This window comes from Tenrec ecaudatus, chromosome 3, assembly GCF_050624435.1.
Source record: "Tenrec ecaudatus isolate mTenEca1 chromosome 3, mTenEca1.hap1, whole genome shotgun sequence".
NCBI classification, from domain to species: Eukaryota; Metazoa; Chordata; class Mammalia; order Afrosoricida; family Tenrecidae; genus Tenrec; species Tenrec ecaudatus.
Window position 1 is genome coordinate 161,182,647 of NC_134532.1, and position 25,889 is coordinate 161,208,535.

The 25,889-nt window shown below is 38.4% G+C and overlaps 1 protein-coding gene across 8 annotated transcripts in view; it reads right to left on the reverse strand.

Annotated features, from left to right (window-relative positions):
* The window catches only part of ADGRL3 (adhesion G protein-coupled receptor L3), a 1,168,212-nt gene that overhangs the window by 281,974 nt on the left and 860,349 nt on the right, over window positions 1-25,889 (reverse strand). For all 8 annotated transcript variants that reach the window (XM_075544262.1, XM_075544264.1, XM_075544263.1 and 5 more), the window contains 2 exons: window positions 22,270-22,479; window positions 19,644-19,864 (listed from right to left, as the gene is read on the reverse strand). In XM_075544262.1, coding sequence (XP_075400377.1) covers window positions 19,644-19,864; window positions 22,270-22,479 — 431 coding nt within the window. The remainder of the gene's footprint in view (window positions 1-19,643; window positions 19,865-22,269; window positions 22,480-25,889) is intronic.

A 25,889-nucleotide genomic window follows, 5' to 3' on the forward strand; every position in this document is an offset into this window, starting at 1 on the left:
CTACCCTGAATTCACTGTACAAATATTGAAACAATTCACCCTGGCTTTATATTGAAGGAGAGCATTTTGTAAGATTTGTCCACACATGCTGGAATGTACTTATTTCATATCATTAAGAAAAATATTTTAAAAGTAAAACTGCTCACTGACTCGAGCCAAGTCTTACTACTAGCAAGGCTATGGGTATAGCACAGCTGTCCTTTGAGTCTCCAAGGCTGTGACACCCTATGGGAACAGCAAACTTCATCATTCTCTCCAGGAGCAACAAACCAGTGGTTCTGAGCTGCCCATATGTGGTGAGCAGCCAATTACATATTAATGAGAAAAATGGTAGAAAATTTATCTCACTGAACTCAATAAAATCCAACTTGTAAATGGTCAGAAATACCTGAGATTGAAAATTAAAAATATATCTGAAAATTGCCTTACTCCACCCAACAACATGTAATGTGAGAAACAAATGATTTTTTATAAATCACTTTGGTTTGAGTTTTAAGAATCTTTTTCTTTTATGAAGTTAATTATATTCATGTGATTTATAAATCACAGTCTTAATAGTACTGTAATAAAGGACATCAACCGGAATTGGGGGGGAAAAGTCAAAGATGAAAAAGCACATTCTGACTACAAAATATTATTGCTGTCAGCTATATTCTAGAATTAACGGCTCTTTGTCATACACCATGCCCTCCATTTTAGGCTCTTTTCACTTTTCTAATGAACAGATTTCACTAAACTGCTCTTTAATGTCTTTTAATTAAAAACACAACCTATATTGCACATCTCATTTAATAATTATAAGAATAAACAGTGTTCTCTTCCAGAATTATACAATTTACATGCTGATATCTTATAAAATGTAAATTACCAGTCTAATAGTACAAAACTATGTTTATTCAGAAGATAGAAAATTAAAACCATGCACCAAGTTAATTTCTTGAACTGGGACAATAATCTAAATACCAAACTTTTAAAGTGTCTCTTTTCCTGAACTATCCCATACAATTTTATTAACGCAACTGGCAAAAGACAAAATCCCACATTCAGAAGAACTAGAAGCCAACTATCCAACATACATAAACGTCGCATAAAATGCCTACTGCAATATGCTCTTCAATATCAGTAACACGACACTCGCATAAGTCCTTATGCAAGGTTAACACGTGTTTTTCAAAGTTCTATTTTATTTTACTGCTTAACTCACACTGGTTCTTACTATTACCTGGATTTCTTTTTTAAGTAATATAAATGAGAGACAGTGTTTGCTCCATTATCTAAAGGAAGGTAAATCACATACTAAACTATCCTTTGTGAGTATTAATTGTAGCTAATAAGCAATGTTTGGATATTATTGAAGCACAAAATTTACAATAATGAATTGTATGATATTATTTAAGAGAATTTGTAAATTATGTAGCTTCCTTTTCTCTATAACATACACATAGCTATCGTTTGTTTGCATTTATCTGGTGTCAATATTGAAGGAGTCAAAAGAATGAAAAAGAGAAGAGTGAAATGGAAAAGGGAGAAGAAATAAAAAGAAGGAATATGCATAAATGAAACAGAATAAATCTACTTTTAAGCATATCGCATAATACCTGTGTTAAAGATTGTTTTAACCAAACTTGACAAATGCTTACTACCATGGATGAAGGAGGAAGAGATTTTGCTTAGGGGGCATTGAATTTATGTTAATGTTGGTGAAATAATTTGGAAAAGGATATCAATAATGTTTGCACACCATAAAAAGTATAGTCAACGGCACTGAATTGTACATGTAGAAGTTGTTGAACTGGAGAATGTTTTGTTGTGTACATTTTTGCCACAATTAAAAATATATTTACAGACACAAGTAAAGTGGGAACAATAAAACAAGCAAACAAAAAATAGTTTAAAAACCAAAAAGATTGTCTTATGCCTTTTCCATCACAGCACACTGAATACTTTCTTTTCAAACACACATCTAATTTTAATATCCCGTGAGTGTAAAATAGTTTGACTGAGAGATGCTGGAGCGTAGTGTGATCACTGGCTATGATACACAGTATTTTGTAGCCAGATACAATTTTAGATCTCAGGCTTCAAAACTCACTCTAATACATCAAATATATATTATTAGGTTTCTCTCAATGTTCACAAGTGTGCTGCTTTTTTTCCTACAAGGAGTCAATAGGTGGCAGAGCTGGTTAGGTGTTGAGCTCCTAGCTGCAAGGTTATCTAATTCAGAAAGGTCAATAGCTATTGTCATCCTATGTGCGGGTCTGCTCTGAAACAAATTGGGTACCAGGAGTCAGAATCCATGATGAAATGCAACCTGCAGTTTTGCAATGGAGCAAAAAGGTAAGAATAGAAATCTTCATTATAATTTATCAGTATTAAATCTAGGACTAATTCCCACAGTTTCATTTGACTCAAGTTAATAGAAAGCAATAGCCTAAGAATGATAAGAATTAATTTTATAAAATGGATGCTTTTGATAATTATTTTATAGTGAAAAATAATATAGTTGAAAAATAGCTTATAGCTTTTCAATTATCAGTTATATCATAATCTCCTATTGACAGTTATTATTTATAAATACTGACATGTCAGATACTTTACACCAATACATACATATATACACACACATATATATACAAGTGAGTTGAAGAAATTCATGAACAATGAGATAAAAAAGACAATGGAATTTTTTTCATGAACTTCTAAGTTCTCCTCTCCATTGATTTCCTAGGTCGTGCAAAAGATTAACATGCTCGGCACAATTACAGTCAGGAAGCAGCAACGGAAGTAATGTTACGGTTGGGGGGGGTCACCACAACATGAAGAACTGTATTAAAGGGTGGCAGCTTTAGGAAGGTTGAGAACCACTGCCCCAAGGGCAACTCAACAAAAAGAGAAACCAAAAACCTGATGACATATTTCTAAACATCCAGTCACTGACAACGGTCAGCAGCACACTTGGACTTCCAGACCCAAGGGGCCCTCCGAAGTCTAAGCTGACTTGATGGGAACTGGTTTTGCTACATAAAGGGGGTTTCAACCCATTGCATTTGAATGTGGACTACCGCAGACGCAGTTAGGTTACATGTTACCACCTGATCATTTTGGTTTTCCTTTTGACACATTTTAAATTAAGTTTTGTAGGAAACAGAATCGAGAAAAGAGTTTATGCGGGCAAACTCCCAACAATTATATTTTAAGAAGTCTGGTAGGCCAAGGCTCCCATGGAGGGAGCCTTTAGGTTCATGGGTTGGAGATGCGTCCCACTAACATTATCCTCAATAAATTCATTCCCCACGATGCTCCCCCACCCCGTGATAATGCCCAATTTAAGGTGCTACTTGCAAGCACAGGTCTGCCACAATATACAATTGAAAGTCAACTGCTTGAAGATTGTTAGCCATGTAAGGTGATCAGACCCCACTGTCTGTCCCACACTAAGTAGGACACACTCCCTTTTGACAAGGATCCATAGATTATTCCCCTGGAGAAGAGCTAAGACATCTAAAGTCAAGCCAACTGAGAAGACCAAGGTTAGGCTGCCTTTTTGATTCTAGAGCCCACCCATCTTGACACATTTGTGCCTTCCTTTCACATGTATGCCTCTTGGACAACCCCTTCTTATTATGTATGTGCTTACCGAGGCCTGCAGGCCTGAGATTATATAAACTCTTGAGATTACATTACACTCTCTCTCTCTGCTGAGACATGGCTCTGTTAGGGGGCTAGCACAGGGACTAGGGCGTCCATTGCATGTGCTCAGAGGTTGAGCTTCTGGCCAGGAAGGATTGGTACACCTAGGTGGGCGTTACACCTCAATTGGCCCATCTGGGCCAAGTGAATTTAATTCAGCCAATGGGGTTGACCAGGATCGTAGACCATGCCTCCCTGTGGAGGACCTGAAAACCCAGAATGCAGAGCCTTGCAGCCCCTTCTGCGCCTCAAGCTGCTCCTCGGAGGTCATGGAGGCCATGCAGCGATCTCCTTTGGCTTCAGGACTCCAAGTGCTGGGGCAAAGTGCCCTGAGAATGCCCTTGTGAAATCTGAAACAATTTATGTCTTTTATAAAAACTCACTTGGATCACAAGCCAGGCTGCGTATAACCAGTACACCACCAAAGCACATTATTTTACAAGACCAGGAAATTGAAACTTACTAGCTTTGATTCTGGATGTAAGTAAAATAAAACCCTTGCAACTTAGTGTTTACTCCATTGTATAAATGTATCATTATATATATATATATATATATATATATATATATATATATATATATATATATATATATATTCATCAAAGGATGGCAATTTGGCTTGCTTCCACTTTTTGACTATTCTAACTAATGATGCTATCGCACGTTTATAACTTCTTTTGCACACACACGCGCACACACACGCACACACATTTTTCCATTTTCCTGAGCAAATACCTAGAGGTGTAATTGCTGCGCTTTCAACATTTTGAAGATGTGCGAGTCGGCATCCAGTGGTGGCACTGGCAGTATATGAGGGTCTGAGGATCTCCACATCCTCACCAACACTTGTCTTTGTAAAAAATGTTAGCCATTCTCATAGGCAAGCTCACAGTAATTTAAAATGTCCTTTTTATATACCATATATCCTCATGTATAAACCGAGTTTTCAGCACATTTTTAATGCAGTTTTGTGGTATAATTAGGTGCCTCGGGTAACACTCAGGTCAGCCTATACTCGAGTAAAAATGGTATGTAATGGAGCAGTGGAGGTTCATGACATAAAATGAACACCTTCATGTGAGAGACTCGGGTTAAGTGCCTGGTCGGTGAACTTCATATGCAGCCATTAACTACTTGTCTCTGTGTGGAGGTTTGTATGTTACTATGATTATGAAATGATTTCAAGGGAACATCAGGATTAAAATTAGGAGAAAATCTCGGTCATCTACTTCCAAAAACCAGGCATTAGAAATCACAATGGTTGAATCCACAACTTACAGTGGAGGCTCCATAGGGCTGGTGAGCACTTTGTTCCAGCACGCGTGGCGCAGCTAGCTGAGCGGATCTCAACTACACGTGCAGTTATCTCTGTGAATGCTATCATACTACTTGCTTCCAAGAAGTTAAATCCAATATTCCACACCGCAGGAGACATAACAGACCAAAAGTCCTGATGGTCCCTGGTTTGATCCATGATTACTCAATACCTTACTGTAAAAATGTATAATCAAATGAGAATTCCTAGTTAGGGTAACATTTGGTATATATGCAATTGTAGGGTTCTTCGGTGATTAAAAATAATTCAAGTGCTTAATCTGTACATACAAAAATCTTAGATGTTAATAAAATAATCCTTTAAAATCTTATACTGAATTATCACTTTAATGATTCAATAAAGAAGTCTTCATGATCTTCACTGTCCTCACTAGTTAAGGGTAGCAGAGCGAATCATACTAGGTGTGATTACTGGACTACTAAATTGGCAGGCGGAGAAAACCCGGAGGCACCTTAGAAGAAATGTCTAGTGAGCTACTTCCACAAAATCACAGGCACGGAAAACCAGGTGGAGCACTGTTCTAGTCCACATACTTCTCAGTGTCGGTGAGCCTATGGAAGTAGATCACTTGGCATGTTCTACAGGAAGTTGACATGAGCCAGAATTAAGTCAACACCAACAGTCTATATGAGCAATTAGAGAAATACTTTAAGTGAAAATATGATTTTCTGTGAATGGCTCAAGTGCTTAGGAATGGACTGATATGCTAAAACACCCGTGCGCATGATCTTCAGGCATTAATTTCCACGTTTCTTGATTACACTCTACCTTAAACAATGCTGTGACCTTATATTTTTAAAACTATATGTCACTCTTCTGTCCAAATTACTGGTTTCTCAGGAAATGAAGTATTTTAAAATAAAGACATTTGAGAATTTAGTTAACAAAGAAGACACTGTCCCATTTAGAATCGCTTTCAGCGAGTATGTAGGGAGAAAATATAAGGCTTAATAGATGATCGACAATAATTTTCAGCTCATAAAATTTTATTTCAATTGTTCTAAAGGGTCTGGCTATTCTTCTAGTACTAAAGGATGCTATATATCATAAATGTTCGTTACCTAATCCCCATGCTTCAGAAACCTGTGTTTGCTAGTCCAGAGTTTAATTATTAGGCAGGGCTTGAGTTATCCCAGAGCCTTCTCTTTCCTGTGACTCCATTGCAGTCTTCCAGGCCACCGGGCACGGTAACCACTGCCATTTCTACTATCTACGAGGGTGGGGAAAAAGTGTCACAATGCACAAAAGTGATTACTTTCTTTAAATAAAAATTAATTGTTCAAATAGTTTGGCTTTTTCAATAACATTGAGGCAATGAAAGTTTAACTGAACAGATTTGCTTCAGGTCATAAAGTCAAACTATTTAGCACTAAATTTCCAAATCAGTCCTGTCTGAATTATTGTTATGTCCGTGCCAGCATTTGCTATAATTAAGCCTCAAACCAGATCATTTTGGATGGCTTCACTAAACGTCCATATGAATAACAACATTAGATTGAGAAGCGAAGATCCACAAACAGGGATCAAGTGGAAACAAGCGTCCACTGCTAAGAGTGCAATGTGGACCTGCGGTCCATGAGCAGAGTGTTATTTTTTGAACAGATGACTGTGCAGATCTCATAAATTTATTTTCTAAATATCTGATTTCTGTGATCAAATGTCAGTCTGTCCACATTCTTGAGAATAATGTCAGCACAGATTAAAATTTTAGTGGAAAAATCTTAGAAAATAATAAGTAGATTCTCTGATAGGCATTGTAAATTGATTTTAAATGAAATAACTTCCCCAAATCAAATTATGCATGCTTTCTGTGTGAGTATGTATTTAATAATCAATTTAACAGCCCTAATAACATTTCTTGGAAAATACATTATCATCCATCAGCCACAGGAAATGGGATAGTTACCTCTATCTGGATCAAATAACATTTTTTTAACCGACTAAAATTTTAAGTCCAATTTTAAGTCCACTTTCCTCTCCTAACATTAATATGATTCCAGAGACATAAGCTAACCTTATTATTGAGGCTTAATAAATAGAACTATATTGCCAGTATAATAAAACATATTTAAGTGCATTAAGGAGAAAAATAAGTAATATATATAATTTGGATGATTATACTATATATTCAGTGACTTTATTCTAGATGTGCTATAAGTGAGTAAGACTCAGAAGTCCAAGTTTAAGAATCACAAAGTTCCAAACATAAGTTTAGCATGTTTCCAAGTTATATAAATCCACTGTAGTTTGCTTAATATGAATTTATAGATAATTCCTTATGCTACTTCCTTGCATCATGGCTAATTTTAATTTACTGTGGTAGCAGTAAGTTATGCAGATTTGCATTCAGATTAATGTAACCAGGAGGCAGCACTAACCAAACAACAGCAATTATGAGGGCAAGCCTCAGATAGTGACATGGCAGAAAGAATCATGTGGCGAGCCGAGAGTGGGAAATGCCCTTTAAAATACAATGAAGACAATAAAAACACAGCAACCTAAACTGGAACACAAAGATAAATTTGATCATTAGAAACAAGATATTTAATTTTCTATACAGAAATCCTATGTGTTCTGTAAAGATTCGTTGTTTGATGTTTTCCATAGAGATAGTGTCTTTTTATTACAGTTCAGAAAGAAACACACAATCCATTTGTTTCAGCTTCTCAAGTAAATGAAGATGACCGGATTATGTTTCTCAATGGCCAGTATAGGCCTGTGTTGATGTGTGGTTGGATAACTTAAAGTGGAGAAGCTAAACATTTTCCCATGTATTCTGAAGGCTGCTCTCCTGACAATCTATTTGAAAAATACAAATGAGATACAGAAATGTATGCTTATCTATGATAGAATTGTAATGCAACTTTCCCTTTTCTGTTCTCCTTCGTTCCGTTCCCTTCTCTTTTTCTAAAATCTGTGTAGCTTCTGTTTGTGTTGGGAAAAATCATAATTGCAAAACTAAACTATTATTATGGCTTTTTAAAAAATCTGTGGCTGGGAAACAAATTAGCCTGGATTCTCACATAGTAATAATGTCAGAACCTGAGAGCTTCCGGTTATGGGGCGGGAAGTTAAGGCAAGGAAGGCCAAAGCTTTAATAGTCTCACCATACTGGACACTCGAGTCTAAGGAGAGGTAGATCCCTACTGCCTAGAAAATGACAACTGTCTCAAAATGAAGGACTAACACACGAAGCCAAAACTCCAGTCAGCTCCCTAATGGGAGAAGTTGCAGATATCTAAAGTGAGAGAAAAAAATCACCGCACAATAGAAAAACAAAAGCAAATGATGAATTTCAAAAGAGGAGAACCGAGCTATTTTAAAGCAATAGCTATAGTATAGCGGCATAAGTAATATTTTAACAATAATGGTGAACTTAACATTTTAAGGCAAATGTATCAATCAAATTGTAACATCTATGACTGACTGTTGAACGATATGATGTCTGGATGATGTCCTAATAAAATAGTTTGAGAAAAAAAATTGTAACACCTCATGATTTACGGAGAGTGATTGCTAATGGGCGTGGGCTTTGTTTTGAGGTGATGGGTATGCTCTAAATTTAGATATTGGTAAAATTAGGCCAAAGTAATGGTTACACAGACAATTTACTAACAACTATTGAATTATACACTATAACATGTTATTGTATGTGAAGTTTATCAATGAATGGGATAATCATTTTAAACCCTTATGGTCTTACAACCTCTGCATAACTTCAAGATGTTGAATAAATGGCATGGGGGACACATCTGACATTCTCTGGCTACAGAAGGCAGGAGAATCCAACTCTTTTTTTTTTTTAAGCAAAAGGGAAGAAATTTATTGGAGCCCATATGGGAAACCCTGGGGGGGGGCAGCATACCCTACTGTGTAGGCATGCCCAGCAAAGAGTCATACCATTCACTGTACCCCCATGTCCCAGAGGGACTCCCCTTGAGCCAAGCCCCAAAGCCCCAGGACTGGCTGGGGGTGGGGACGGAGAATCCAACTCTTATGAACCCAAGACCTATTGTCATGAGGCGGAAGTCTGACCTTCCCATGCACCCTTCCTTTTTCTTTTCAGATGCCCACCTTTCCTCCCACAGCTCTCTACTTCTTTACTGGGATTGATCATTTGTTTCAAGAGTCATAAAGAACTGACTGACAACCCTCACAATTGCAGGGAGTTTATTAGGGAAGTTTATAGATTAGCACAAGACCATGAGTCTGGATCATAAACGAGGATACAGCCCTTAATGTACAGCCGAACCTTTCCCCAGCCAGCAGCCAAGTCTCACTCACTGGCCCTCAGCCTCTGAGCCACATGGTCCCTGGACCTCTGGCTCTGGGTCCAGGAAGCCTGCCTGTTACTCTGTCTCACTGCCTCATCCTGTTGGTGCTCCTCCTCCGTCTCTGAGTCTCCTTGTTTCCGGTCTGTTCCACCGCAGCCTCTGACACTTCAGGAAGTGATTTCAAATGTGTTCTACTGATGGCTCGTCTTCCTTGATGGTCCTGGGAAGTTTTTCTATGCTTCCAAGATGACTCTCTTGCACACAGAAGGATGGCTTTGATGGAGAGGTGGGTTTTGTTTTGGGGCACACCATACCCTCAGGGAAACAAGGGGTTGTGACTTGATTGATATTTTCTAGTCATGTGGAGACTTAAGAGGACATCCCACCTTAATCTCGTACATTAACATGTCAGAGCACTCCTTATAAAATGGGATTGTAACCACAGTCATAGGGGCTAAAATTTGCAATCCATCACAAAGGGATTATGGAGCTTTACAAAAAAGCCATATTAAGAAACTTCACTTCATCCCACATGTTCTAATAGGCAACCTCAGTTTTTCCCAAGGTGACTCCACTGCGGTCACCAGTATCTGCAGGATAAACTATATTTGACTAAAATTCACAACAAGGATTAGATTAAAAAGACTGTGCTTTCTTCTCTCAATCAAAAACAAAAGTCTAAAAAGCCCTCAACCTGATCTAGACAGTTCTTTAACTGCGTGGTTGATGTACAGCTGACGCTATTTTTTGCTTTTTCTGGAGTTTTCTTCTTGTTTCCTCCTTAAGGTTCCTCTTCTCTTGAAACTGGCTACTTTACTGCCAGTGTGGTGGCTGCTGATTGATTGTGAATTCATGAAATTTAGCTCGTTAATTTCAGTATAAAATCTATCTAACCGCATCACATATCTCACTGCTGCTTAGAAATCTTTTTATTCGTGTCTAATTGGCTCCTTAACACATGTTCCATAGTGCTCATTTCAGAACTTTTCGAATCACCTGTCCTCTCATAGTTACCTAATTTAGTCACTCAGCAGAAGCCAGAATCTCTGGAAAATTTGATCTACTTCAAAACAATCTTTATCTGTTCTTTTCTTCATCCTCTACTTAGACAAGAGAAATCATTTTACCTTTGAGGGAAAAAACCTTGTTGAATTGAAACAAACCTGGCAGTTTATTACGTCCTTCATCAACTAGTTCTGTAATCGCTGACAAGATAATTAGTCCGAGATTTAAGTTTTATTGTCAGCAAAAGCAATGACTTGGGCTTGGTGAATTCAAGGTTACTTTCGGTACAAATCCAAGCACTTTCTCTTCTGTTCCACAAGGCATGTCTCTACACCTCCCATAGGGATAAGGGAACCCTTTTAGTTAGTCTATATATTTTGAATTCAAAGGAGGAATAAAGTGTTTTCACAATATCAATTTCCTCCATCAATTTGATTTCCTTTTTTCTCAGTGTAGCTGAATTAAAATTAACGGCTAATGATGAAGTTTTCCTTAAAAACGTCCCTTCAGAGCAGAGAAGAAAGGAGCCTACAGGGCTTTGGAAGATCATGTTCTAGATCGCTGGCATGGCAGAGGTCACCGAGACCAGGTGCAGGACAGATTACGGCACAAAGACTCAGAGGAACAGTGATGAAGACTATGGGGCACCTTGTCCTTATCTGATCCGAGGCTGTGGAACCGTGGGACAGAGTGACAAGCACACAGCTTCCTGGCCCATGGAGGCAAAGGCCAAGGGATCATGTGGCTTTAGGAGAACTGGAGAGAGATTTGGTTGCTGAATGAGGAGCCCAATGTCTTATTTTGCTGCTTTCTGTTTGCTGATCCTGACTTGAGTTAATCTATCAAGTTCATTAACAAACCCCTAAACCAAAGGGAAGTATCCAGAACACACAATTGGAAGATGTCTCCTCTGGTGTGCAATTTCATCCTGTACAACCTTGAAAGACCGTATCCTTCTACTTTGCATCCTAAGCGCCTTACTGGCCACATCAGAGACTCCATTCCTGGTTCGGCGTTGGATCCTATAGCACACCCCTGGATCCGTAGCATGGACTCTGCCTTCTAACGTAATCTAGTTTGAAATGGCTTGGGTACTTAAAAACACAAGTCTTCAGGCAAGATTTCAGGCCTCCTGCTTGATACATGTGCCCATGAAGAGATTCCATGATGAGATGGGCACTAGAGCAAAGTGTGGCAAGGAAATCAGATGGAATGAAGCAAGACCCTTACCTCACTCCATGCACATGAATAAACTCAAGATGGATCACAGATCTGGAGGTAAAACCCCAAACTATTAGGGCCATTAATGAGGGAATTGGGACAAACCTGAGAACCTTGGCACAGGGAATACATAGCCTATTGGAAATAGGGAAGGACACAAACACAAAGGACTCACAAATTGAGAAGTGGGATATACTGAAGATAAATCACCTGTGTACACCAAATAAATTCACCAAGGGAGTTTAGATAAGAAAGCCCACAGGCTGGGAAAATATCTTTAGCAATGGCACATCAGACAAAGGTCTTATTACTAAAATCTACAATACTCTACTAGCCTACAATAAGAAAAAAACTAACTGCCCACTAAGGAGGTGGGCAAAGGTCCTGAACAGAAGTTTCACAGGGGTAGAAATCTGAATGGCCAATAAACATCTGAGAAAAATGTTCCTGATCATGAGCCATAAGAGAAATGCAAATTAAAACAACAATGAGGTACCACTAACACTCTCAAAGGTAGCCCAATTCAAAAAATCAGAAAGCAACAAGTGTTGGAGGAGCTGTGGGGAGACAGGAATGCTCATCCACTGGTAGTGGACCTGGAGGTATTCGCAGCCACTATGGAAGTTGATTTGGCGATATCTAAAACAAATGGAGATTGAGCTACCATATGACCCAGCAATCCCCCTACTGGGCATATACCCAGAAGAGGAAATATATAAAGCATGGCCAGCCATCTGTGCTCCAATGTTCATTGTGCCACAGTTCACAATTGCCAGGAGTTGGAAACAACCCAAATTTCCATCAACAGAGGAATGTATCAAAAAACTGTGGTACATACATACAATGGAGTACTATGGGTCCTTAAAATGTAGCAATGAATACATGAAGCACATTGCCACATGGTAAGAACTGGAGGAAATCATGCTACGTGAAGTAAGTCAAGCACAAAAGGACAAGTACAACATGAGTCCACTGAGGTAAGCTTTAAAAAATAGGTGGGGGACCTAGGGGGAAAGCTACTGTATACATACATTCCTGGGGTGAGGTCAGCAACGATGGCAGGGGCCAAACCCAATCCAGGGATACATATGGCAGCCAACTGAATAAGAGGGGGGAAGAAAGGAGGGGAAAGACATGGGTAGGTGGGGAGCAGGGCACGAATTCACCCAAGGGGAGGGTATTTTTTTTTTTATCTCCACATAAAGAAAAAGAACAGGCTTCAACCCAGTCAAGATAACATACTGATATGCACCAGGGAACCAATAGAGAGATCTGCAGGTTGGACCCAATCCCAAATCTATGAACAATCCACCCCCTTTCCCCAGAAGGATGCACTTCAGAGAGCAGCACTGGGGCTACAGCTTGGAGAGCGGGGCATCGGATTAGAGCACAGCGGAGAAACACAAAGGGATGGAGAGGGAGGAGAGGGCATCCTGCCCCACCAAGACCCAAGGATAATGTTCCTGCTCTGAGCAGACAGCACACAGAGAGGACCATATGGCTGGCCCCACCAGGGGAGACAGTGTCCGCACTCAACCATAACTCTGTGGGGGGCAGCACTGGAGACACAGTGCGGCACTGAGGGCGTGCAGCAGAGCAACAGGGGGAGCAGAGTGACAAACCCACTGGGAATACCCAAAATAGGCTTGGAAGACAGAGTGGGCACCCCTTCAGACTCGAATGGAAAACACTTGTAAAGGCCAACAAACAGACCTTGAACTATTTATAGGCTTTTCCATTTTTTTTCCAGTGGTTTTCTTTTTGTTATTGTTATTTTGTTTTTTACTGTTGTTGTTATTATCTTATTGGTCTTGACTTCATTTGTTATTTTATTTGGCTTTTCCTGGTTTCTGCACTTATTAATGTATCTGTATGTCTATCTAGATAAGATAGGTGGTAAAATAATTCAGAGATGAAAAGAATGGGACTAATGGTTCCAGGGGGATAAGGGAGAAGGGGAGGTGGGAGAAAGGAATGGGGGTGGGCAACCCAGGGACAAGGGAACAACAGGTGAGCTAATATCAATGGAAGGAAGATCATAGGATGCCTAGTGGGGCTTACTCACGGGCAATGTACCAGTGAGGAATTACTAAACCTGACTGAAGGCTGAACATTATGATGCAACAAGAGGGAAGTAAAAAGGAAATAGAGGAAAGGACCAGGAGGCATAGGACATTTATAGAGACCTAAATACAGGCATATACCTATCTAAATAGATTTATAATGAGAGGGGAATAGAACTATATACTCATATCTATATGTTAAGAATTAGGTTTGCAAGTGGACATTGGGCTTCAACTCAAGTACTCCTTTAACACAAGTATTTTTGATTCTATCAATCTGGCATTCCGTGATGCCCACCTTCCTGACATAATCGCCGAAGACAAAATGGGTACATAAGCAAATGTGGTGAAGAAAGCTGATGGTGCCCAACTATCAAAATATATCGCACCTGGGGTCTTAAAGGCTTGAAGATAACAAGTGGCCATCTAGTTCAGAAACAACAAAGCCCACATGGAAAAAGCTCACCAGCTTGTGTGATCATGTAGTGTCAATGGGATCAGGTATTAGGCATCCAGGACCCAGAATAAAACCATACCCAAGGTGAATGGAGTGGGGTTGGGGGGGCATGGAGTGGAGACTCAATGTCCATCTGTAGACTATTGGACATCCTCTCACAGGAGAGTCACAAGAGACAAGCCAGTCAGGATTGAGTATAGCACTGATAAAACATGTAACTTTCCTCTAGTTCTTTGGTACTTCCTTCACCCCACTATCATGACCTCAATTCTACCTTACAAATCAGATTAAACCAGAGCATGCACACTGCTACAAATAAGAGCCCACAGCACCAGGAATCCAGGATAGGTAAACCCCTCAGGGCCAACAAAGAGAGTAGAGATACCAGGAGGATTAGGGGAGGGGAGGGGGAGAAAGGGAGAATCAATTACAAGGATCAACCCCCTACCAGGGGACGAATAATGGAAAAGTGTGGGAGGGGTAATGTAGGACGATATAAGATAAGGAAAAAATAATATATAATTTATCAAGGGTACATTATGGAGTGTGGGTGAGGGAGGTAGGGGGAAGAAATGGGGAGCTGATATCAAGGGCTCAAGTGGGAAGAGAATGCTTTGGAAATAATGATGGTGGCATATGTGCAAATGTTCTTGACACACTGGACGAATGTATGGATTGCGATAAGGGATGTAAGAGCCCCTAATAAAAGTATTTTTTTAAAGAAAGTAAATGTCTAGGAAAGAATGATGCCAACATTATGTACAAATATGCTTGAAGCAATTGATGTACGGATTGGCATAAGGGCGCTAAGAGTCCCCAATAATATGATCTTTAAACTAAAAAAACAAACAATGAAATCAGATGGTGCCTAACTATCAGAAATAATAGCATCTTCAATCTTAAAAGCTTGTTTTAAAACAAGCAGATATCTAAGTAAGGTGTCTGCCAAGTCCACACAGAAGAAGCACACCAACCAGGGTGATCAGAGAATTGTTAACAATAAAATCCAAGATCACAGGGGAAGACTGTAGGAGAGCTTAAACTCTAAGCACACGATTTGCAGAACACTATACGGAGTCCTGGGGGTAGGAGTTATGTATTGGCCTATGATTCACAAGGTCAGCATTTCAAAAGTGGCAGCCGTTTGGTGGGAGAAAGATGAAACTCTTTTACTCCAGTAAAGAGTTACAGTCTTGGAGACCCTCGGGGGCAGTTCTACCCTGTTCTAGGGTCTTAATAGCTTGGAATCAACTCAATGGCAGCAAGCGAGTGATGGATGATGGTGAAAACCCAAAGTTCATTTACAGAGCCCCCTACATGGACCAAGTCTCCATTGAATTCCATGGATCCACTGACCAAGGATACGAATAGCCTTGGCCCCTCCCAGAGTACATCAGAATTCAGATTACTGCAGATATCTCACATCTCAGTGCCCTCAAATCTGCACTGACTCATACTGATCCTATATAGTTAGGGTAAATTTTAGCATCATACCCCATTTTTTTCCCTTTTTAACCCATTTTGTTAGTCTGGGTACATTAGAGAAACAAAGCCACAGAAACTCATATATATATATACATATATATATATATATATATATATATATATGTTTTAAATAAAGGGAAAGTATACATTAAGAAAGCATCCCAACCCAGTGCTGTCCAAGCCCATAAATTCAACATTAACCCCTATGTCCAACACCAATCTACAAAATCCCCACCATCTCACAATGATGCTGACTGCAGGAGGAAAGCCAAACCAGTGAGAGTGTAAGCATCTCAGCACTGGCAGTGATCTCCATGCATCTGCTCCAGCACCCAGGGCTGCATCAGGGTAGACCCATGTGACTTATCCTCAAGGATGTTTCACAGGAAGTGAGCCTTGTCAGCTGAAGCAGGCAACTGGCTAAGGCAGCTGCACCCTGGTCTGATCATCATAGAACAAAAGACCAGAGAACTAGAAAGGTGAGGGTCACCAAGCCATTTATATCTCTGCCCTTCAATTAACTCCACATGTGTTTATCAGCCAGGTTGGCACAATAAATAAACCTTAACTAGCTCACCCATTTTCAACTTTCTCTAGTTTTAATGTACAAAGGGATAACAACAAAATGAATTTCTCTGGGCAGAGTGGGGCTTTTTAGCATGCACTTTTCCAATTGGTGAGCATCTAGCACAGAGTTAGTGCACTTAGCGGCATCACCTCGGAAGGCCCTCTCTAGCCACAGTGAATTTTTCATAAAAGCCATTTTGCTTGAACCTCTTTTTTTTTTTTTTTTGTGATGACTGATTTAAGAGAACAGTGTGAAGCTGTGAGATTTTGTTTCCTGCTCAGGAAAAATGCCACTGAAATTGTTGTGATGTTGAACACAGCTTATAAGAACAGTGCTGTGGGAAAAACTCAAGTGTATGATTGATTTTCTTGTTTCTAAAAAGGTGAAATGTTGATTGATGACACCTCATTCTGGACATCTGTCAACTTCCCAAAAGGATGAGAATGACAGCTTAGAGGGCATTTGGAGTTCATTCCACCAAGTCAGATTCTTATTCAAGCTTTCTATTTAGAGGTTCTGAAAAGATACTGTAGTTGGGTGTGACAAACACAGCCTGATTTATGGCAAACAAAAACCAGTTTTGCCACCATGAGGGTGCATCTACTCACATAGCCAGCATGTCTCTCTTGCGCCACACACCTTACTCATCCCACCTAGCGCCATGTGACTTCTTTTTGTTTCCGTGAATGAAGAGGGACAAGAAAGGACAGAGATTTGAGGAAGTAGAAGAGGTGAAGTAAAAAAACGAGAGGGCTGCTGTCAGCCATCCAAACAGATGAGTTTGAAAATGTTTCCAAGAATTAAATCTCAGTTTTGACAAATGTAGTAAGTGTAATGGAAAGTACTTTGAAGGTGATAAGATTGTTTTGTTTTTAAAAATTGTTTTCATTTAAAAAATTAAATACATAGCTTTGGGGGGAAAATCCATTTTGGGGCGGAGTACCCCACATATTCTAATACTTTTTGGACTGAGGTTCTTTTGTGTTTTATTTAGTTGTTGTTGCTAGGTTTCTTGTTGTTATTTTGCATATTTTAAATTTTTTAAAAAGAATTATCCAAATTATCATTTGGAGACAGCAACTAGATTTATAGTTTCTTAGGGTTATGCAAGGGAGTTTGGGGGCCGGGGTCACCTCACTGCTATGGAGTTGATGCTGAGACATAGTTACCCTATAGGACACTGTGAAGCTGGCCCTGTGAGTTTCTGAGATGGTAACTATTTATGGAAGTAGAAAGTCCTGTGTTTCTCCTTTTGAGTAAGGCGACTGGTGGTTTCCAACTACTGACCTTGCAGGTGGCATCCCAGTGCTTAACCCCTATCCCACCAGGGCTCCTGGGAGGGAAACTAAAAGTACTGGGTACAAGAATGAAGAAAATGTTTTTAAATGGATTGTGGTGATGAGTACACAACCCTCTTCTATGTACTCAAAGATTGAATTCTATAAGTGAGTAAAGTCAATAAAACTTGAATTCAGGCCTCTTGGCCACTCTCCTCCCAATGTCCCTAACAAAATAATCTAGTTAATTGGCTGCAGGAAACAATAGGAGATACAAAAAACAATAGGAGATACAAAAAATAAACTGCTGCACATTTCGGCCACTGTTTTTCCCAGTAGATTGGTCTAGAGCGGCTATGTGGGTAGGTAATTTGGCTGGAATTACCCAAACAAGTGACTTGTCTCTTCGTAAATGTGCAATTGCTATTTTTTATTGTTTAGGGTTTGTGTCTTTCAGCTAGAATGTAAATTTTGAGTGAGGTAGGTCAACTTGACTTTATAACTCTTTGTTATCTCAAGTGCTCGGTGTCTGGAATGCATCTAGAAAGAATGATAAACAACCTGTACAGTAATTCTGTGGTGTGAAACAACCTGGTCAGGTCACTCTTGGTGTTTTATGTCACTTTCAAAGTGGTAGAAGAACAGAAGCAAGTTTAACAAGGAGTTTTCTATGTCAATTGGCTTGGATCCCTTATTTAACAGATAAAGATGCAGGCCCAAAGAAGGGAAACATGTGTTTAGAATCTCACAACTTGAAAATGGCTGCCTCAGTGAGACCGGAAGCGGCTTCTTCCAGCTTAGATCTTTGTACTGCACCCACATGTGTGAGCACAGCTGTGCTCTACAGATGTTCAAGGACGTGTCCTTTGGAAGAAGATCGCCAAGTTTTTCTTCCAGGACTGCCCTGGGTGGCTCCAAGTCACCAACCTTTTAATCAGTAGCTGAGAACTTCACTATTTGCACCGCTCAAGGATTTCAAAAATATTCAATAATACAGTGTTCCTGAAAGCATCATGATTTTCATGTTGGGAAAAGCAAATTGAATCTGGGAAATCCTGTGGCTTAGCCCCTAAAGCTGCTCAGCAGATTCCTCTGAGGACTAGAGGAGGGGTGCTGGCCAGTGACCACACCCACACAACGTGGGGATCCGCCTCATTCACAGACCCCAGGAGTGAATTTATCTCCAAGGTCCCAGTTAGCACGTTAAATGAGCGATTGCACTGTGACTGTCTCGGAGTAGCTCCATTGTATGGGCCATGCACGGTTTAGAATGGCTCTAGACCTAGGGTGATGGAGTGGACAGTGTGTCCTTGGGATGACCCAGGAAAGGTGGGAAGGGCTGCACACCTGGACGATGCCACCAGTGCCACTGAGCTGCACATGTGGGACCAGCTGGATGAGTGGCTGCCTTGCATGTGCATTCTCAACAGCAAAATAAATAAAATTTAAAGGAAAAAATTGTTGCCTTTATTCTTGCTGTCATATGAGCTAATAGCTGTATTTTACTTCCTTCAAAAGTCTTCAGTAAAGACGATACTAGAAGACTACACTCTTCCTATTGGCTTCAAACCTTTAGATTTGGCTCCAGCAACCAGAATTTAATCTAAATTGCTTTCCGAGATCAAAGACAAGTCTTCAGTTTTTATCTTACTTGAATTATGCTTGTCACCTCCTCCTCTTTGAAACCTTTTTCTCAACTTAAGCCTCGATGTTCTGGTTCTCTTTCTAAACTCTGGCACTCTGTCACTTTCCTACCTTACTCTAGCTCTTAATGTGAATATTCTGCTACCCTTTTTCCTGATGTAATATTAATTCATTCTCTAGGTTACAATTGTTATATTTTTTGTATTATGAAAATCTTTTTCACTGAACTCTTTTCCTGTAAGCTAGACATCTCCACAAGTATGTCTCTCTTATTTCTAAGGTTGCATCAGAAACAAAATTCATCATTATGTTCTCACTCACATAGAGGAAAAAAATAAAAGGCAAAATAAAATAAAAACAAAAAACCCCAATCCCAAACCAAATGATCACCAAACAAAAACACAACCATAACAACAGCAAAAAACAAAAGCTGCTTTTGCTCTAACTATTAAAAAAAAGAGCTTTCAAGGAAGCAAGAACTGACATGAAAGGAAGAAGAGTCATCAATGCCAGGAGCTTCTTTGGTTTCTTCATTCCATATTGTGAGGTGATATTAGCTCCACAGAAGGTCAGTACTTTTTTTCACTGTGTTTAAAAAGAAAGGAAAACAAGTAACTCACACTTTATCTGTTCCGTAGCTCCTGTAGTCTACTGCAGCTGACACAGCGACTATGAGTGCGGGCATCCCGTAGCCAACCAGGTAAAAGTATTTCCTACGCGAGTGCTCACTCTCAAACACCTCCACCAGCATGATGTACAGCTGCACGCCCTCCAGGAACATCCATGTGAACGCGGCCAAGAAGAAGAAGTGCAGGAGGGCGGCAAAGACGGCACAGGCGATCTAGAGAAAGCACGAAGGGCTCATTCAGTTTGCTGAGTCAAACAAAGCCTTTCTCCACTACTGAAATCTCATCATTAGAGCGCATTAAGATTGAAATAATCAAATAGACATGCAAAACAAAAAGCTAGATAAGGTTCTTAAAACATAGGTATTAAAACTGAATTAACTTTTCAAATTTAAAACTGCATTTATTTTTTCTTTCTTATGATTCATAGGTGACAAAAAGCATTATATTAAGGAATAATAATGATATTTAGGGAAAAACATGAGCATCTATTAATAATTTTTCCAGAGTTCAGTAAAATACTTCTCATAGATGATAAAGAGTTTTTCTCTTGGTCAGCATCATATCTACCATTCCCACTGTAAATGAAAGAAAAGCAATAAAAATGAGGGAAATAAAAATCCTTAAAATTAAATATAATAATACATGATTATCTTTTATGATGAGATAATTAAATATTATTGAACACTTGTTTGTGTTCCACCCTCCCTTACTTCAGAAAGGACTTAAAGTGCCATGAGAAATTCACGCTGCAAAGCTGTGAGAAGAGATGTAGTCAAAATGGAAGGTCCATAAACTAGGCTCTTCCACGGTTTGGGTTTTGTTTGTTTTTGGTGGGGGGGTGGTATTATACTTAAGGTTGATCTAACCAGCTTTGGTTTTAAAACAAAAAAGGAAAGGTAGGTTTTTCTTCTTTTGGTTGTGCTTTGCAATGTACTATCAGGCTCAACTTTATGATATCCTAATAAATTTTCTACTCTTATGTCAGCTCCTAAAATTCTCATTCCTTTAGAGTTTTTCTCTATTTACAGGAAGCAGGAACTAAAGTCTGTATCTTATACTAGAAAAGGTCAACAAATTGTGCAGTGATCAGATTAGTATGGATTCATTGATCGATATGAATCCTTGCAAATAAGACAAAGGGCAGTTCAATTTCTTTGAGGTCGAGAGATGAGCAAGGGCAGGAGGAAGTCAAAATCTGAGGGCCTACACAGACAGCAGGGCCTGAGCACTGGGTAGGACACAAGAGGAGGACACTCAAGTAAAAGCAGGAGCAAAACACGTTTGGCTGAGTTATACTTCCATCAGTTATTATTCTTTATGCTACTTACTTGCAACCAATTATGTAATGCTTAATGAACTTTATCACCCTATATGTAAAATCAGGAAACAAACCAAAAAAAAGAGCTTTCTAATTGAAAAGAAAGCAAACAGTATTTGATTACAGGTTAAGCAGAGAATAAACGGAGATCATCTTGAAAAAAATAAGACAATTCCTATTTCTTAATGTTTGAAGTTAGAACTTCAGTTATTAATTTTTGCTTTCAGAAGGCTTTACTTCTCTGGAGAAAGAATTGTTTACTTTGATTGCTTATTCATACATATCACATGTGTCTATGATAACCAATTGAAAAGTACAGTTACCATAATTGCACCCTATACAGCCATTAATTATGAATGTATAATCACAAACATGAATCCCACTACCTTTGTATTGTGAAGTGTTCTATACATATGGGCACATGCCAGAGAACAACATTAAGTGAATGAATTATTTATTATGCCCACAAGTCTTCTAAAGGATTAAAATTTTCTTTTCATTTGCATTTTTAGGCATGAGAACAAACTTGTACCATGTGCATGAATCTTAAGGAAACACAATAAAGGAGTTCACAAAAATTGTGAGCATAAAATCGGTGTAACATTATTAAATAGAACCTATTATTTGTGTTCTGTTGTTCCAAGAGCAGTTGACTAAAGCTGCTGTGTGTCTGTCCTGTGTGTCCTTCTAATCTTCCTGTCTTTGCTCCTCCCTTCTTTACGTGGGATCACCAAATGCAGCAAGGATTATGGAGCTGGCAGTTTAAGATGTAAAGGAATACAAGCAAATATAAAGTAACAAAAATGGGAAAAGTTTATACAGTCTCAAAATGGCCAGCAATTTGCATTATCTTCTGAATAACGTCAACTAGAAAAAAATTCTTGTTGCACGTATTTTTTAAGACACGTATGTAGGCATGTATATTTATTTTTCCTGAAAGGAAAATTATAATGCCCTAAGGTAAAAACATTTTATCTGTTAGAGCAAATTTTCTCCATTCTCCAAATGATTTGATTGGCATTATCTGAATATTTGATTTGTGGTTTAAAAAGCAAGCAAGCAAGAAAAGATAGGAGGGGAGGTGACACAATAAAAACTGGCAGTTATTTAGATAGGCAAGTTTATAATACAGAATTTCTGAACTAACATATACCTCAAACATATTATTAATTACTTCATTATGGTAAGAGAATAAGCAAGTTGGCAAACTGAAAAACTATCTGAATATTATATCTCTCTCGGACCGAATGAAGGTGGAAGTACAGACACTGTTTTACAAATATCAAGCGGGTGTCTTACTGGTTGGTCAGTTCGGTTGATCCCTATGAGAAAGAGCAACTCTGCTACAAAGAGGCTGATGCAGAGGTTCTTATGAATGGTGTTCCGGTCACTCTGGAGGCCCCGGAAAAAGCAAAACGTGAAGATGCATATCAGCAGACAAACAAGGGACAGCAAAATTCCAACCCAGGTGATGACATCGAGGAGCAGGTCGTGGACCGCATCACTGTGCTGGAGACACAACAGAGAGGCTGTAAGCTGCAAGTTAGGCAAGATAATTCACACAGTATTATTATAAGAGTCTAAATTCATAACATATTATTTCTTAAAGGCACTAATGTATGAAATCACCTAAAATTATTTAAACCTAAACAGGGTCTTCTATTTCATAGATGAATCATTTTATCTTTCCTCTGTGGTGTAATTCAGCGAGATAGTCAGGAATGGCAATAGTATTTGAACCTTTCTAACCTACTTGCATTTCCAAAAAATAATAAAGGTGAAGCAGGTTAACTTAATTCTAGCCAAAGATTTTAGATGACGACGATGATAGCAGCAAATTAAATGGTATCATGCCTTTGGACTGAGTTTCAGGCTAATCCTGCCAAGAAATTACCTTTCAATAGAGGTAACTGCGAACCACCTCAGATTCTATTGTCCTATTGCTTTCTAATCAGAACTTTCATAACAATTGCTAGTTAATTCTGATTATCAGTCACATATATACCATTTGGCAAAAAGCTGAAAGAAGAGTATTCTTTGGATATATAAGTCTACTGAATGTTGCAATTTCAATCCTATTGAAATCTAGAATTTGATTCTTGGAGAATTTTATATAAGTAGAGCTAGTTACTCGAAGAAGAAAAAGAAGTATTCATAATGCAATATAATGCAGAGATCAGCTAAAGGCAATATCAGATCTCAGGAAAAACAATAACAGAAAATATTGTTCATGCAAGTTTGCATACTGAAAGTATACTTTAAAAATCTTTATAAAGCAGTATTCTGAATATAATATTTGCCTTGTTCCTTGATCTGGTCACTGTATCATTTTTGCCAATTGACTGGCATCAATGTTCTAAAGCGAAGTATTCTAATTATACCCAATTGTAGTTTGCCTCCTCCCAAACCCCCTTGGCCAAGCTTTAGAATGTGAACCAGACATACTGCTGGTATTAGAGAGGAGTTTCCATGATCTGAGGTTAGATAGCAGATTTCAGATGAGAAATTAATCGTGATTGTCAATTATTTTTTTCATTCTAGGATTCTTGAAAAGCTCTAAACCCAACCAAACTTACTTCGCGTAGGGAGTGTAGAAATAAAGCATAGCACCTCATATAGCAATATTCTAAAAGATTATATTCTAAAGCAGGAGTGGGTCTTTAATGTACTAGATATTTAGCTATGAAGACACTTTTTAATACTAAGATTAGATACCTTTAAAAACAAGTGGCAAAGTATATGTATATAGTATGATACCATTCATATAAAAGTTAAAAACGCAAATGATTCAGATTTTGTATGAATATGTACATAAGAATTAAAACTATATAAACATATGCACAGGTAAAAATGAGTAAATATAGAGGAGGTGTGCAGTGGGAATGTGTTTCAATTGTGTGGAGAGGAGACACATAACTTTGTTTTATAAGCTAAGTTATTACATCCAGTTGTTACTCCCAATAAATTAGCCCATTTCATAAACGCACAAACATGCAGGATTTCCTATTTCATCTGTTTTCATGCAAACTTCATCCTATCAAAGATCATTCTGAATGTGGAAATGAGCCACCGCGCTATAACCAGAATCAACACTTCTCACACGGTCAGGTAGGACTTCACCGTTGTTTCTGATGAGGCCCTGCACTAGGACGCTGTCACTAAAAATGTCTTGAAATATTCCATGCCTCACTCCAGATCCATTCCTCAGAAGGAGCTCAAATCATGAACGAAAACCACATGAAATTTTGTCTTAACAACTTTGTTCTCCAAAGGACACTACTAAAATACTGCTGGATCTCTGATAGCTTAATTGATTTTATTATTTGAGAAGGCAGAATGGTTAGTGCTACTTGGTTCTCTGAACAGAGAGCTATTTGCTCTCTCCTGTCACTCAAAGGAGAGATGCTGTGATTGAGCGCCATGCACCTACATTCAGCACAGCAGTCTTTCCTAACAGGAAAAATGGCAAGTATAATACATTCTCAAAGTGATCCTAAAGACCTAAAACACGAAGGGGAAAAAAATTGAAACCAAAGAACTGCCTTTGTCCAGGTAGTTGCATTATTAGAGATGTATTTACCTTACTCTGTGTTATCCAAGCCCTTCAAAAGCCCCACGCAGAGTTATTAAGAGAAGACTACCAGATTCCAAAATGTCAGCCGAAAAAAACATAACACTCCAACACAGAATAAAAACGCCTAGTAATAAACTCACTTTTTCACATATGACAATCGACCTCTAACAACATCAATATCAAATACTCAGCGAAGATATATAAGCAGTTTTCATTTATAACTCATCACTTGGATTCTATCAGAAAAGCAAAAATTAAAAAACAAAAACTAATTGAGTTTAAATGCTAGCCAGAGTGTGCCCATAGCTCTCTTTATAATAGTTTACCATCACAGAACTTCCAGATGCCAGTACATAGAGACACCTCCCTTCACTGGGGTGCCTAATTGAGTAAAATCACAAAGTATTTTTATTCTCATTTTTAATATGTTTTAGGAGCCCTGCATAACTCTTATCATGTTCCCCAAAGTGGGCAATAGCGCCCCCTAGGAGAGAGCCTGTAATGACACAAATTCACGGCTATGGAGTCATTGAAAAGGCAGTGGTGGGCCAAATTTGGGAACCTAGGACCTGCAACATGAACTTCACATAGATTCTGCTTTGCATGACTATACATGTTTATCAGATCAAATGCCTTAAAGCTTGACCCTTCTCAAGTCATTTTACTTCCAGTTAGATGTTTAAGAAGATATAAAATGTACGAGGAGGTAGCCCCTCCCCCCCAAAAAATGGAATGCTTTTCCAAAGCCATGTAGTTTTACAAAACCATTTGATCTGTTTCAAACTACTCTCCATTACACTTAATACATGGTCAAATCTGTGATTCCATTCTCAGAAACATGTTTCAAACCCATCTGTTTAGATGGCTGATAGCCCCCATATTATATTATATTATATTAATTATATTATATTATATTATATTATATTATATTATATTATATTATATTATATTATATTATATTATATTATATTATATTGTATTATATTGTATTATATTGTATTATATTGTATTATATTGTATTATATTGTATTATATTGTATTATATTGTATTATATTATACTATATTATACTATATTATACTATACTATACTATACTATATTATACTATATTATACTATATTATACTATATTATATTGAAATACTTTTTAATATTTCTAGCTGAGTTTAAATTACTAGTGATATTTGTGCTTCTGAAAATAAAGGTCACAAGATAAATATAACATATGAAAGAGGAATATTTTCACTTTAGAATCTGATCTTATCTTCATTACAAGGAGACTTGAATCAGAGCTAAGATCCCTGAGAGCTATGACATTCATAATGTCCACTGACTTTGGTGGTGGT